Source organism: Coturnix japonica, chromosome 18 (assembly GCF_001577835.2).
Source record: "Coturnix japonica isolate 7356 chromosome 18, Coturnix japonica 2.1, whole genome shotgun sequence".
In the NCBI taxonomy this organism is placed as follows: domain Eukaryota; kingdom Metazoa; phylum Chordata; class Aves; order Galliformes; family Phasianidae; genus Coturnix; species Coturnix japonica.
The window spans coordinates 9123253-9136274 of NC_029533.1; the positions used below are offsets into that span (position 1 = coordinate 9123253).

General features: G+C 59.6%; 3 protein-coding genes across 4 annotated transcripts; all 3 read right to left on the reverse strand.

Annotated features, from left to right (window-relative positions):
* Positions 1 to 243: 243 nt before the first annotated feature.
* LOC107322373 lies at positions 244 to 4562 on the reverse strand. Of its 2 annotated transcripts, none has more exons than XM_015880354.2 (7): positions 3988 to 4562; positions 3010 to 3837; positions 2306 to 2387; positions 1585 to 1691; positions 1280 to 1332; positions 1021 to 1149; positions 244 to 780 (listed from the first exon to the last, which is right to left on the reverse strand). In XM_015880354.2, the coding sequence occupies exons 1-7, from the start codon at positions 4472 to 4474 to the stop codon at positions 667 to 669; spliced, it is 1800 nt and encodes a 599-aa protein (XP_015735840.1). In that variant the 5' UTR covers positions 4475 to 4562; the 3' UTR covers positions 244 to 666. The 2 variants fall into 2 exon arrangements, with proteins under 2 accessions (XP_015735840.1, XP_015735839.1); XM_015880353.2 differs by having other exon boundaries at positions 2306 to 2429; positions 3988 to 4559.
* A 717-nt stretch (positions 4563 to 5279) lies between these two features.
* On the reverse strand, positions 5280 to 7262 carry LOC107322375 (protein CD300H-like). The gene is made up of 4 exons (XM_015880356.2): positions 7041 to 7262; positions 6432 to 6767; positions 5845 to 5923; positions 5280 to 5693 (listed from the first exon to the last, which is right to left on the reverse strand). The coding sequence occupies exons 1-4, from the start codon at positions 7072 to 7074 to the stop codon at positions 5342 to 5344; spliced, it is 801 nt and encodes a 266-aa protein (XP_015735842.1). The 5' UTR covers positions 7075 to 7262; the 3' UTR covers positions 5280 to 5341.
* A 136-nt stretch (positions 7263 to 7398) lies between these two features.
* On the reverse strand, positions 7399 to 12971 carry LOC107322374 (CMRF35-like molecule 1). The gene is given in 11 exon segments (XM_032448328.1): positions 7399 to 8489; positions 8575 to 8685; positions 8830 to 8897; positions 9013 to 9200; positions 9376 to 9448; positions 10024 to 10353; positions 10575 to 10625; positions 10628 to 10702; positions 10705 to 10753; positions 10854 to 10917; positions 12883 to 12971. Coding segments are annotated over 11 exon segments (1176 nt in total). The 3' UTR covers positions 7399 to 8411.
* Positions 12972 to 13022: the final 51 nt, after the last annotated feature.

The following is a 13022-nucleotide window of genomic DNA, read 5'->3' on the forward strand; positions in this document are numbered from 1 at the left end:
CGGCGGCGCGGGCACGAGGGGCGTCGGAGCGCGCGCGTGTGTGCGCGTGCACGTGTTCCTGCTCGCGGCGCGTGCGATCGTGGCGGGGGATACGAGGGGACGGGGGGGGACGGGGGCGGCCCGCGGGGTCCGGAGGGTCCCAATGGAAACCGCGGGGCCGGGGCTGCCCTCGGGGATGCGGCCGGTCCCGCGGGCGCCGCCGTCTCTGTCCGGAGCCGCAGAGAGAAGAGACGGAACCGTGCGACGGATCCACCGGGTACCGGCTGTTTAATGGGAACGGAGCGACGTTCCGCGGGGAGCAGCGCGTCGGGTGAGCGCCCAGGGGTCAGTGATGAACCGAGCTGGGGCGCGGGGCGGACGGGAGCGGCTGTGCCAGCTGAGCCCGGGACACACAACGTGGACTAGTCCGTGCTCCCTGCACGGCTGCCACATTGGGCACGAGGTCCCTGAGCGCAGGAGGTGATGTTATTATCCCCTCTTGCTCAACCTCTTCCTGTCTTGGGCTGTTCCAAAGAAGCACCGGAGCCTGTGAAAGCAGCCGCTCTGTCGCGCAGTTGGTTCCTGGCTGCCCAAAGCTCCGTCACGATGCCCCCGAGTGGGTCCCGGTGTCCCGAGCAGCTCCCGCTGCCATCGGCCCCAGCAGACAGCGGCGCTGGCTGCCCATCCTCACTGTGCTGCACGCTGCTGCCTGGGAACCACGTTGGCATAGAGCTGCTCCTGCTCCTCCAGAGGGATTTTGCACACCTGGGTATTAGGGGTCTCCGTATTCACTGCCAAATTCTGGGAAAAGAAGGAAAAATACATATAAAGAACAAGGAACATCCACACAGCTGGAGCCGCTTCCATCCCTCTCAGGTGCCCAGTAGCAGCCAAAGGACCAGAGAGCACGAGGGCACCCTCATTATCTGGTTATCATCCACGTGTAACCCGCTCATCCAACCTGTCCTTGCCCCAGACCAGGTCCACCCATTACAGCCCCCAGGTGGGGTTTCTGCCTGCTGCTGCCTTGTGCTTTCCCACCTGGCTGGGCTTCTTGACCTCGGAATATTCGGTGTCTGTTTGCAGGGATACAGGGGCAGCCCTGACGTTGCTGTACAGCTGCCTCTGCTTCGTGCCCACATGGCTGATATCCACATACTGCAGCACCTCCTGCAAACAGCCGAGAAGAGTCAGGGCCTGCTTCCAGCAGCTCCCATCCCACTGCCCTCCGTGACCAGTGCTGGGATGGTGGCACAGAGTGCAGCACTTCCCACACAGCTCCCCGTGCTGTTTGCCTTACCGCGTTGGCTGTGCCATGAGTGCTGCACATCTCGATGGATGCTCCTGCGAGGGCTGCGTGAGATACAGTCATGGTCAGACAAAAGGGAAAGCAGAGGAACAGCAGCGTGTGAAACCTGCGCTGCTGCAGCCAACCTCACTGCAGAGCAGGAAGGAACCCAGAGCTCCTGACCCAAAGCAGCTCTGCAGCAAACACAGACCCACTGGAACAATGGCAGCCCCGACACCCCTCCCTGTCCTGGCACCAAACTGCATCAGATCTCCCAGCAGAGGGGCACAGAAGGCACAGGTGCCAGCTTTGCTTACCCTTCTTCCTCTTCCGAGACAGAATTACCAGAACAACAGCAGCAAGTGCAAGAAGAAACAAAACCACCGCGATGCACGGGATGAGGATGTCCATCACTATGTTCAACCTGCAAGAGGAAAGAGTTTCTGTGGGCAAAGGGCTTGCCTGGAGAGCAAGGGAAGCAGGCAGGCGGTCCTTGGCCTGCAAGGAGCAGCAGACACCGTTCTGAGAGCTGCAGCACCTCCAGTGTTTCAATAACCCCCTATTGCCACTAGTTCTGCTCTGCTTTGGATGCCCTGTTTGGTGACCTGCTTTGCTGCCAGCAGTAACAAGGCACGGTCACTGTGTCAAGGGGACTGGTTTAGAGGATCACCCTTGTACACGCTGATGGGAACCTCAGCCTTGCCCACGTCTTGCATCACCTCTGAGAGACAGAGGAGAGGGGAAGCTCTGCTGCTGCCATCCTGCCCTTGGACATCCCCTGTGAGGCCACGAGTGACTGCAAAGCAGAACAGGACCCAGCTCAGCGCATAAGTGGCTTCCCACAAGCAAGCAGCCCCTGTTCGATATGGGGAAGGAAATGGGATCAGTGGTGCAGCCCAAGCTCTCTTCTCACACAGCTGTGACAGGTCCCACATTTCTCTCTGTGCAGAGCAGCTGTCTGGACACAAGGGCACCTTCTGAAGGCAAAGGCAGGAGGTCTGAGCCCGCCAGGCAGCGCAGGCCACGGGTGGTACTCACTGCCCTTCACTGAGGTCTCCGGGGGAAGTGGGGTGTGCGGTCTGCTTTGTAGTTTCCTGCTGGGGAGACATCCACGTGGGGCCTGAAATGGGGCCAGAGGGAATGGCTGATGTGGAAGGCAGTGCTGTGAAAGAACAGGAAGTGCTCAGCACATCTGCCTGCCACCATGGGAAACACTGCAGGCTGGGAGAGTCGGGGGTGATGCACTCAGTGTCACCCCAGGGGACCCAGAGTCCCCTCTGCACAGCGCACACAGCCCCAGGGCTGAGGCTCTGAGCCCCCTCCCCAGGGCTGCAGCGGGGCCCAGCAGTCCCAGCCCCCCCGTCCCCACACACACCAGCGGTGGTACCTGTATGGCTCTGATCTGGGGGTCTGCTGCTCCTCGGTGGGAAATGGGGTGGGAGTGAGGGACCCCGTGGTGGCACAATATATGGGCCAGGGGAGCACAGGGAGAGGCAGCAGGATGAGAACAGGGTGGAAGCGGAGCATGAGAACAGGGTGATGCCCTGCAGGGAGGGGGCAACTGAAGCTGGGGCAACAAAAAGGGACCATGGTGAGAGCCCTACCATGGTGGCAGCCTGCACAGCCTGGTGACACATCCCAGGGCAGCTCCATGTTGGGGCCCAACTCCTCCCCGTGGCTGCATCCCACAGCCCTGCTCCTGGCATTTCTCCTTGGGCATGGGGAGCCCCACGTGCACTGACCTGAGAGCACGATGACCTGCACCTTGTTGGTGACATCCTGCTGCCATATGGGTCTCTGCACCCCACAGAGGTACGTTCCCGCATCCCTTGCAGTCAGGTCCTTCATGGTCACAGTGAACACCCGCTGTGTGCGGTTGTCCCAGATGGAGATCCGGCCCCACTGCGCCCAGGGCTGCTGCTCCGAGGTGATGATGTAGTTTTTAAATGAGCAGCTGGTAAGTGTCCCAGGGTGGCACCAGTATTTCGGGTACGTCTCATATCCCTCCTGGTAGGAGCAGGACACCGAGAGGGACCCCCCGATGTACCCCGTCATGGAACTGGGTCCGTGCAGCGCCCAGCCGGGGAGGCACAGCTCCGCACAGCAGAGCAGCAGCAGCAGCAGCTTCATGGCCCCACCGGCTGCGGGACGCCGAGGCTGAGGAGCAGCGGAGCTCCGCGTGCCGCCGCCTCCGGGACCGCTCCCGTCGGGAGGCTGGAACTCGGGCCCAGAGGTTCCCCCCGCCCCCTGCACCCCCTCGCGGCGGCCGGAGGGAAGCACGGAGCCGGGCGGGGGCCAGGAGCGGAGCTTTATTGCGGGGAGAAACTGCGCGAGGCTGCGGGGCTGCGGGTGGCCACTCGGCAGGTTCAGCCATAGCACCACTGTGCCCATGGCCAGCAGCGCCAGCACCTGCAGCCCCGCCAGCACCGGGAACACGGACGGCGAACCGAGGCGGCCTGGAGCCGTGTCTGTCCCCGGAGCGGTGTCCGTCCCCATCGGAGCGTCCGTCCCCACTGGCAGCGGCCGTGCGGTGGTCGGAGGGAGCGCAGTGTCAGCCCGCAGTGTTGTGTCTGCGAAAGCGTGCAGCAAACTGAGCAGCTCCCGACGCTCCCATCTCTGCACCCCGTTCCCAGCTCATCTCACAGCCCTGCCCCGACGTGATGGTTGTGGGTCTGGGGGCAAAAGCTCTGGTGCCGGGCAGGGAACGGGCAGGGACTGACCTGAGAGCACGATGACCCACACCTTGTTGGTGACATCCTGCTGCCATATGGGTCTCTGCACCCCACAGAGGTACGTTCCCGCATCCCCTGCAGTCAGGTCCTTCATGGTCACAGTGAACACCCGCTGCGTGCGGTTGTCCCGGATGGAGATCCGGCCCCGCTGCACCCAGGGCTGCTGCTCCGAGGTGATGACGATGTCGGTGTTATATAAGCAGCTGGTAAGTGTCCCAGGGGAGCACCAGTATTTCGGGTACGTCTCATAACCCTCCTGGTAGGAGCAGGACACCGAGAGTGTCCCCCCGATGTACCCTGTCACGGCACTGGGTCCCCGCAGCGCCCAGCCGGGGAGGCACAGATCTGCACAGCAGAGCAGCAGCAGCAGCCGCATGGCCCCACCGGCTGTGCTTCCACCCCGGGCAGCCCTCCTGCAGATCGTGCTCTGTTCCTGTCCTTCAGGGCTGTGCCTTCCCCTTTCTGCTTCACTCATGGCCGGTCACTTGCACAAGTCAGCCTGCAATGTGCAATTCTGGTTTCCTCTGCTCTTGGCTCATTTCCTTCATCCTTCTGTCACCGGCAGCACTCAGTTCTCACACCCTGTGCCTCACTGCCCAGCTCCCAGCCCAACACTGCCCTCACCCATCGCACCCCTCTCCCCGAGTCGTGTCTCTCCAGGCCTTCCCCCATCCCCAGTTCTCGTCCACCTTCAGCTCCAGTTCCTCCCACCCCTTGCCATTGCCCTGGCTGACAGGTCGGGTTCAGTGTAGCCATGGAACGAGGTTCCATCAGGCTGATGGGGTTCCCACAGCTCTATTTGGGCAAGCTATCGTCTGTGACACTCAGAATGTACTGGGAGAGGATTCAGTGTGCACTGAAAGGCCCCACGTAAATGGCAGCACTGCTCCTGCTGCCACCGAGCACAGAGTGTGGAAAGGAGCACCATCCCTTATGGAGATCAGCAGGGGGTGGATGTGGAGCCACGGATGGGACGCAGTGAGGGGAGGAAGCAGCACTGCAGATAGGTGTGCTGTGAGCTCTGGGCTTAGGATGGACAGTCTGAGGAGGTGGGTGTTCATCCCATGGAAGGACGCAGCTCCCAGGCTCAGCCAGCTGTGGGTGTGTGGGGCAGGGCTGAAATCGTGGGCAGCGCAGTCAGGCTGCAGTGCAGGGCTCCCATGTGACACCGTGTCCCCAAAGCTGGGGGCTCCCCACACAGCAGCACAGCCCTGCACATTTGTCAGCAGCCCATGGAGCCCCAGCCAGTGCTGGAGACAGACAGACAGAAAGACGACACCTGCAGGATACCCAGACTTTGTTTCAAAATTGCTTTTTGTTGGCACTTCCAGCTCAGCACAAACTATCTCTGCACAGCAGCCCTTCCCTCGAGCAACTTGGGGGGCACCAGGAGGGGCTGAGGCTTTGCAGGAACAGAGCTGCCTGATGCTGAGCAGCTCCAGTGGCTCAGACCTGGCAGGGCGTGGGGAAGGGGAACAGAAGGATGCTGTGGGGCTGCCGGGGGGTCGGGCTGCTGGGGGGTCGGGCTGCCCGGTGCTGCGGTGCTGCTGGACTTCTCAGATTGCTGCAGGTTTTCCCACGGGCTGCAGCCCCTGTGCCACTTCCTCAGCCACACGGCTCCACACAGCAGGGCCAGGATCACAGGCACCTTCGCACCGATGAGCAGCAGCAGGAGGGTGATGTCGAGCTGGGACCTGGGGAGAAGTGAGATAGTGACAGAGCTTGTACCAGGTCTGGGCAAGGAAGATGTGGGCTGCAACATCCCCGTGCCCGGCATCCACCTGCTCACCCTCCGGGATGCCTTGGGAGCAGCCTCAGGCAATGTGACCCCGAGCCCCAACTCACAGTGCTGAAGGCTCCTCACAGCCAGTGGGGGACGGGACTGTCTTTGCCGATGGGTGCACATCACCGGCCTCAGCTGTGGCTGAAACAAGTGCAGAGAAACAGAGTCAGTGCAGGACCCCCACAGCCCGTCCTGCCCCCAGAGACCCCCACCCAGGGACCTTGGAGGAGATAGAGGGGGTCCGTTGCCCCTTAAGGGCTGTGGGCATCACCCTGTGCCAGCCCAGCACCCAGCCCAGCTCTGCTGCTCGGGGTCAGCTTCATCCCTGTGGGCGTACGGAAAGTGCTGAGAGCTGCAGAAAAAACCACAGTGGAAGCACTGATGGCACAGTGCTCTGAAATGGAATGTTTATATTCTTCTTGGAGAAATGTTGTGCAAGAGAAGAGCATCACTGCTGTGATGTGGTGCAGGCACACCCAGGAGCCAGAGAAAGAGAAGGGTCTCTCCTGGAGAGAACTGGAAACCCAAAGGGTGGGCTCAGAGCAGCAGAGACATTGCCAGGGAGCGAGGGAGAGGTTCTGCTCTGTGCAATGCTTTCCATCCTCCCTCTGCCTCCTCCAGCACCAGTCCTGGTCACCCTCTGCCTTACCCTCAGACACGAGCACCTTGATTCTGTGCCACTGCCTCTGCCACCGGTATTTCCCTGTCCCGCAGTAGTAATAGCCCGCGTCCTCCGGTGTCACATCTCTCATCGTCACCGTGAATGTGAGTGCTGAGTGGTTGTCCCTGATGGACACTCTGCCCTGTGTCACCACCGCCTCTGAGCCATTGGTTTGGGCCATGTAGGTGCAGAAGATCTTGAAAAAGTACGGCTTGCACCACAACTTGGAGTGGAGCTTGTAGCCCAGCTGGTAGCTGCAGGACACCGACAGCGAGCTGCCCCGATGGGCTGTCACCTGCGAGGGAGCCGATACCATCCAGGCACCTGCAGGGAACATGAGAGGAGCCGTGAGCTCAGCCAGTGCTGGGAGATGTCCCCAGCCTCAAGAACAGATCTCCCAGTAAGCATGGCAGTAAGACAGAAGAAGCCTCTAATAGCAGCAGTACGAGGGGCAGTGTAGGCTGGAGTTGTCCGGGAGCTGCAGGCACCAGGGGAGGATGGTGACATCTGAGCTGTATCCCACAGCATGGCGGGTATCCCTGCTGCATGGCTGCAACCCCTCTGCCTCCTCTGACCCCAAGCATGACCCAAACTTACCTGGGAAAAACATCCAAACCAGGATAATCCTCATTTTTCAGCTTCTCTCTCCTACCACAGACCTTTCCCTGTGGCGAATCACAGAGCTCCCGGTGGATGGGGCAGGCTGGCATGTGCTCATGTGTTCCCAAGCCTGTCTCCCTGGGCAGTGTTTGCTTGAGACTCCGTATGTCTTTTTTTAAAGGCATTTGCTTCCTCCCTCCCATCTGAGTCACTCTGATCTCATGATCTTTCTCCGGAACCACCACCGGTTTCCAGCAATACACCAACATGCAGAGGGCTTTCCAGCCTGGTGCCCATCCCAGCGCCCCAGAGGGACTTGGGGTCCCAGCAGAGGGGTTTGTGCCACCCGCAGACCCCGACTCGGCCCAAACCCCCACACAGGTCCTTCACTGCTGGCACAGTGAGCGCGCTGCCTTTGTTTGGTTCATCAAGCAGAAGTGCCTGCTGCCCCAGGAAGGTTCTTCTTTTGGCACAAATGAGGTTTCTGGGTGACATTGTTTTTCTCTCTACATGTTTCCAGCAAAATTTCAGAACCCGAACAGTCTGCACACAGCACGGCTGTGGCTGTGACCTTCCCCTTGGCTTTCCTCCTCAGTGCCCCTGAGAAGACCTCGGGGCAGCTCCTTCCCATCCTGCCCATCTTCCCCATGCCCTCCCACGCCACTCACCAGCACAGAAGGAGGAAGTTCTGCATTTTGCTCCTGCCCCTGTTCCCAGGAACCTGGGGTAGTGGCTGTGAACTGCTCCCACCCTTGTGGCCTCAGGTCACTGTATGTAGCAGAATGTTCTAAGTACAAGATGTGGCTGGAAACTGCCAGCATGCTTTTGCTGATAAACCTCATGGGGAAGCAGTGAAACCTCATCTGCCGCCCCATCCCCGTTCACTCTGGCTTCCCTTTCTCCCTCTGCAGTTTCCATTCCCCTTTCCCTGCTCATCCCAACCACTCACTGACACGGCCCCAGCTCCATCAGTGTGTCCTGTGGTCCTTGTTTCACCTGCAGGATCCTGCAGGCAGAGGCACCGGATTGCCCCATGTCCTCTGCACTGAGCTCTGTAGGGTATTTCTTTATTGCTGTTTACATACACCTGAAGGAACCTGCATGCTGATGAGCCAGGAGAACACCCCGTGCATCAGCATCCAAAGGAACGGGGATCTGGTCTCCTCCCATCCTGGGTGCACCACTCAATCCACGGCAGCAAAGCAGAGGAGGGAAGCTGGGGTGCAGCAGGGTCAGAGCCCAGTGGCTGCTAAGACTGCAGTAAGGACAGGGGAAGGGACCGCTGCTCCCGGCACAGAGCAAAGCCCGAAGCGATGCCCACAAGTGACTCCCCATCAGGACTGCAGGGAATCCTCTTCTCTCTGAGCATCAGCTGTTGATGTAAACTCTATCATCCCCGGGCTCACTGTGCTGCTCCTCTGTGTCACTGCTGTCAATGTGGGTGCCCTGGGGGGTGACCAACCTGCATTGCCCCTGCCCGTGCTGCACGCACCTCCCTGTGCTGCCAGCACTACCTGGGCCGGGCTCTCACCTTCCTCAGGTACAGCTCATTGTCATAGGTGTTGTCCAGCTCTGCAGTAGGGTACGGCTGTTTGGGGGCTGCGGGGCCTTTGGAGCGAGGTGGTGGTGTGTCCCTGGTATCCTGTCCAGCACCAGGCCGCAGTGTGGGTCACAGCCCCACTCGTGTCCCCACCACTTCCAGCCCTGCCCCTGTGCAGCCGCAGCAGCCTGGAGCTGCAGGGGATGTTTGGGGGTCCGTGGCTCCAGGGGTTGGTCGTGCACTTACCTGAAGGTGCTGCTGTGACGTTGAGCACAGCTGGGTGATTCCTGCTGCTCCCTGGGGTTTCTGCAGAGCTGGGGTCAGGGAGAAAGGGTCATCAGAGCTCACATTTATCAGGGGGGACAAGGCTGGGATTGTGCCTCATCCACACTGGGCAGGGACCCCCAGCTCATGCCCCAGTGCCGTTACCTTCCTTCCTCCTCCTCCTTTTCTGCAGGACATGGATGAGCCCAGCAGAGCCAGCCATAGCCAGGAGGATCAGCAGCACCACGGGGGGCAGCAGGACCTGCAGGGATGGCCCAGAGAGGCTGGGAGGAGAGGAGGGGGGCTGTTGCCGACCCTTCTGAAGGTGGGTGTTTTCCTTCTGCAGCCCTGCACTGTGGGATGGACCACCAAGCAGGGCCAGCGGCCTGAGATCACGCTTCGATCCCTGCTGTTGCATTGCCCCAGAGCATACGGGCTCCATCTTGTGCCCATGATCCACCAGGCCAGGGAATGTGGTGCCCCACCATTGTGACCCCACTGCCCTCCCTGCCGTGCCCATGGACTCACCCTGTGGCAGTGATATTCGTGTCATGGGGGAACTCCATTGTGGTGTTGGAGATCCAGGGCTCAGGGCTGGGAGCTGTGGGTATGGCTGTGTCAGGGACCGTCCCGGTGGGAGCTGTGCCCCCACAGCTCAGCTGTGAGCTCTGACCCCTACCCTGCCCACATCCCTGTGGGATGCCATTGCCAGCATCTCTCTGACAGCCATGAAACAGAGCTTTCCCAAAGCTGGAGGGGCTGGATCTGCCCCATTTCCTCAGCTACAAACTCAGATGTTGTGTTACAGCCCTGCTTTCATTTTCAGAGGCCTTGCAGGCTCTCTGGCTGCAGCACTGTGGCTCAGCTGTGGCTCTCGCTGCTGATTTTAGGCAGTGGATTTCCGTCCTTCCCGTGTGCAGTCTGTGCTGGAGCCCAAGCAGCAGCCCTGACCTGGCCACAGTGCTGCATAACCCTACACGGGTCTCCAGTGCTCTGCATCCATCTGTGAGCAGCAGAGCCAGCCCTGCTGCTGCTTTACACGGTGCCAACTGATGTAACTGCAGCAGGGCCGAGGGGCTGCTCATCCCATCACTGTGTCTTCCTGGCACAGCCCAGCAGCCCCCTAGAAGAGCTCTGCCCAGCACCAACCCGAGCCCACTCGATGCCAGCACTCACCCGGTGTCACCCTCACAGTGACCGGCTCCATGATGTCCCAGCCTGCCCGCTCCACCCCACACCAGTAGCTCCCAGCGTCCTCCATGGAGAGCTCCTGCACCGTGAGCAGCACCACGCAGAAGATGTGGTTGTCTGTGATGGAGACGCGGCCGTGCTGGCGTGGCACGTCTCGTCCTGCAGTCTCCACCACTTTGTGGCAGGAGCCCCGTGCAGCCCCGCGGCACCAATACTTGTTGTAGCCCTCGTAGCCCCTCGAGTACCAACAGCGCACGGAAAGCGTCTCCCCCTCTTGGCCGCTCACCTCCCTGGGCACAACCAGAGCCTGGCAAACTGCAGCAACAAGGGAGAGAAATAGCAGGTCAGTGTGCAGGCCGCCTTCCCCTGAGGTGCTCCCATATGGCAGAGAGAAACCAGCACTTACTGGGGGGCCCTGGCTGACTGCTTAACCCCACAGGGACGAGTGACCGCCTCGGTTCTAACACCCAGAGGGGAACCCACAGCTGGGGGAGCAGCAGCCCCAGCCCTGCAGTGCCCGCTCTGCCCGTCCTCACCTGGGAGAAGGAGCCAACCCCAGCCTGGCCGTACCCGCATCCTCCTGCTCTGCCCTGGGCATCAGCCAGGAGCACAGTGTGCGTTGTGTGCTGCACAGGGAGTGTGAGAGGATGCTGAGCTGGTTCCAGCTCTGCTTTTCTGCGGTTTCCTCGTTCAAACCAAGTTACAGCACATGGCTCTGCTCAGGTTATTTTTGTGTGGGGGAGATTCAACCCGGGGCTGCAGATTTTCTGCTGTGGGAAATGAGCCTCTGAGGGTCATTTTTCAAACTGACTCACCTGAGGGGCTGGGGCCTCGTGCTCGGAGTCATCAGGGAGGGGATGCGGCAAAGCACAGCCTCCTCTGAGGGGTGTGAGGATGCAGAGATCATGCACTGAGCACAGCGGGGTGGCACAGGGGGACCTCACCCCACACTGCAGGGCAAGGCCTTCTGTGCTGGGAGAGGGAGCTCTGCAACTCCTCATCCTCCTGAACTGGAGAGATGGAGAAGCTCAGGCACCAGAATGAACACAAGCACATGCAGAAGTGCCAGCACAGGCGCAAGCCCCAATGCATGTAGGGCAATGACTGCTGGCTGCACATGAGAGATGCTGAAATACTGTAACACTGAATTATGAGGTAAGCCCGAGTTCTTCACAACCCAAAAAAAGGCGTGAGCTGACCAGGAACCACTGGGCAGGAGAGACAGTGAGAAAGTGACCCTGCACTGCTCTGTGTCTGCACGTGGAGGGGCACAGCAGCTGCACGTGCTGCTGGTGTGGCAAAGGCTCAGCAGCAGCGGCTCTGCCTGGAACACAGCATGGGGTGAATGCCTACAAAGGCATTTGCTGATGGAGAATTCCCAGAGCGGTTCAGTGACCTGAAAGCAGTCAGGAGCGTTTCTTCAGAAAGCTGCTTTGTTAGAGATCGTGGGAGCAATTTTCCAAGCACATCCGTGCTATTCTCATTAGATAAGAAACATCATTTCCCCCCCGTTTCTCTGTCTCAGGTTTGGTTTCTGGGACGGATGTGGTCAGAGAAGGGCTGGAGTCCTGCACTGAGGCGGTGAGCAGCAGAGCAGTGCAGGGCAGCTGCTGCCTGAGAGAAGCAGCGCTGCTGAAGCACTGCTCCGTGCCTGCTGATGCATCCTGACAGGCACAAAGCACTGCTTCCATCTCAGCCACGTCTGGAGCAGAGCGGCTGCTGGCCATGAGTCCATCCTGCAGCCCCCGATTGGTGGCTGTGGGATGGGGTCGATGCAGACAGACACCATCACAGTTGCTGACGCAGCTCTTTGGCTGGAGGAGCACAGACCGTCTGGGCACTACATTCTGCTGCCATCCCCGATACCCAAAGTAAACCCAAATCATCCTCAAATGTGCTGATTTAGCAAAGCTAGCAAAAGCGAGATCCTTACAGACAGCATTGCAGGGAAGGCCTTACTATGGGCTGTGCCTTAGGCTGACTCCTTAACCAGAAAGGCTGGAAAACAGGATCAGCTCCAGCAGGGCTCATCATCAGCTCCAGCAGGGCTCACACCGCCCCATCAGAGCATTGCACAAACAGCTCAGGGGACAGTGAGACAATTAATGGGGTTGGACAGCTGAGAATAAGTGGGAGTGGGAAAGGGAGACAGTGCAGCAGGACCTCCCAAGATGGACACGGACCTTCCAGTACCCAGAACCTTCCAGAACCTTCCAAGGGCAAACAGACAAATAAGCAGATGATGAGAGGTATGATCTGCCAACAAGCAAGACCAGGCAATAGGCAGGTTCACTTGAAATCGCTCCTGCCATTTGCAGCTCATCTCCTCTCATTTCATTGATCTGCACTGATTCCAGCTGCCCAGCACCTGCACAGGACCATAAACTGCTCTGCAGACACCAGGAGCTTCTGCTCAGGTCTGTGAGGGGCTGGGAAGGTCGGCGTTCTATTTTATTTTATCTTTTGAGGTAGGGAAAGACAGTCCTTGTGTAATGGACAGAGGGTGCCCTGGGTGCCCAATTAAGCTGCTGATACCCCTTATCTGTAACGGGTCAGGTCCTCATCAGACATAAAGTGCCATAAAGCCTTTGGAGCAGCACCCGTCCATGCTGCTGGAGAGCTGTGTGCTTCCCGCAGCCGTTCCTCTGCTCCTCACTGCTCTCCTTCATGACTCAGGAAATGGAAACAAATATTGCTGGAACAGAGACAGACAGAGAACGTCCTCCAAGCCCTTCCTGCAGCAGAGCTGTGCCAGGAATCCCCACGCTGAAGTGAGCAGGGCTGCAGCTTCAGACCCGCTGCTATTCTGGGGGCTTCACTCCTTGTTGGGGATGGATTCCTGACCTTGGCCAGCCCCAGCCCCCCTGGCACACCGGGTTGGTTTTCTTCTTTTTCTTGCTGTTGTTGCCAATCCTCCAACCGGGCAGAACCATCTCTGCTGTCAGAGGAATTAATGGGCAGATATAATTAGCAATGTCAGGCAC

Bases quoted from the DNA above. Each gene is read 5' to 3' on its own strand.
- LOC107322373 (XM_015880353.2), bottom strand. From the start codon at position 4,474: ATGAGTGAAGCAGAAAGGGGAAGGCACAGCCCTGAAGGACAGGAACAG. The intron at 1,692-2,305 runs GTGAGTACCACC...TTCCTCTTGCAG, and splicing joins GGAGACCTCAGTGAAGGGCA to GTTGAACATAGTGATGGACA. The intron at 1,333-1,584 runs GTAAGCAAAGCT...TATCTCACGCAG, and splicing joins GTCTCGGAAGAGGAAGAAGG to CCCTCGCAGGAGCATCCATC.
- LOC107322375 (XM_015880356.2), bottom strand. From the start codon at position 7,074: ATGAGGATTATCCTGGTTTGGATGTTTTTCCCAG. The intron at 6,768-7,040 runs GTAAGTTTGGGT...TGTTCCCTGCAG, and splicing joins GGTTTGGATGTTTTTCCCAG to GTGCCTGGATGGTATCGGCT. The intron at 5,694-5,844 runs GTGAGTTGGGGC...ACTTCTCCCCAG, and splicing joins TGTGAGGAGCCTTCAGCACT to GTCCCAGCTCGACATCACCC.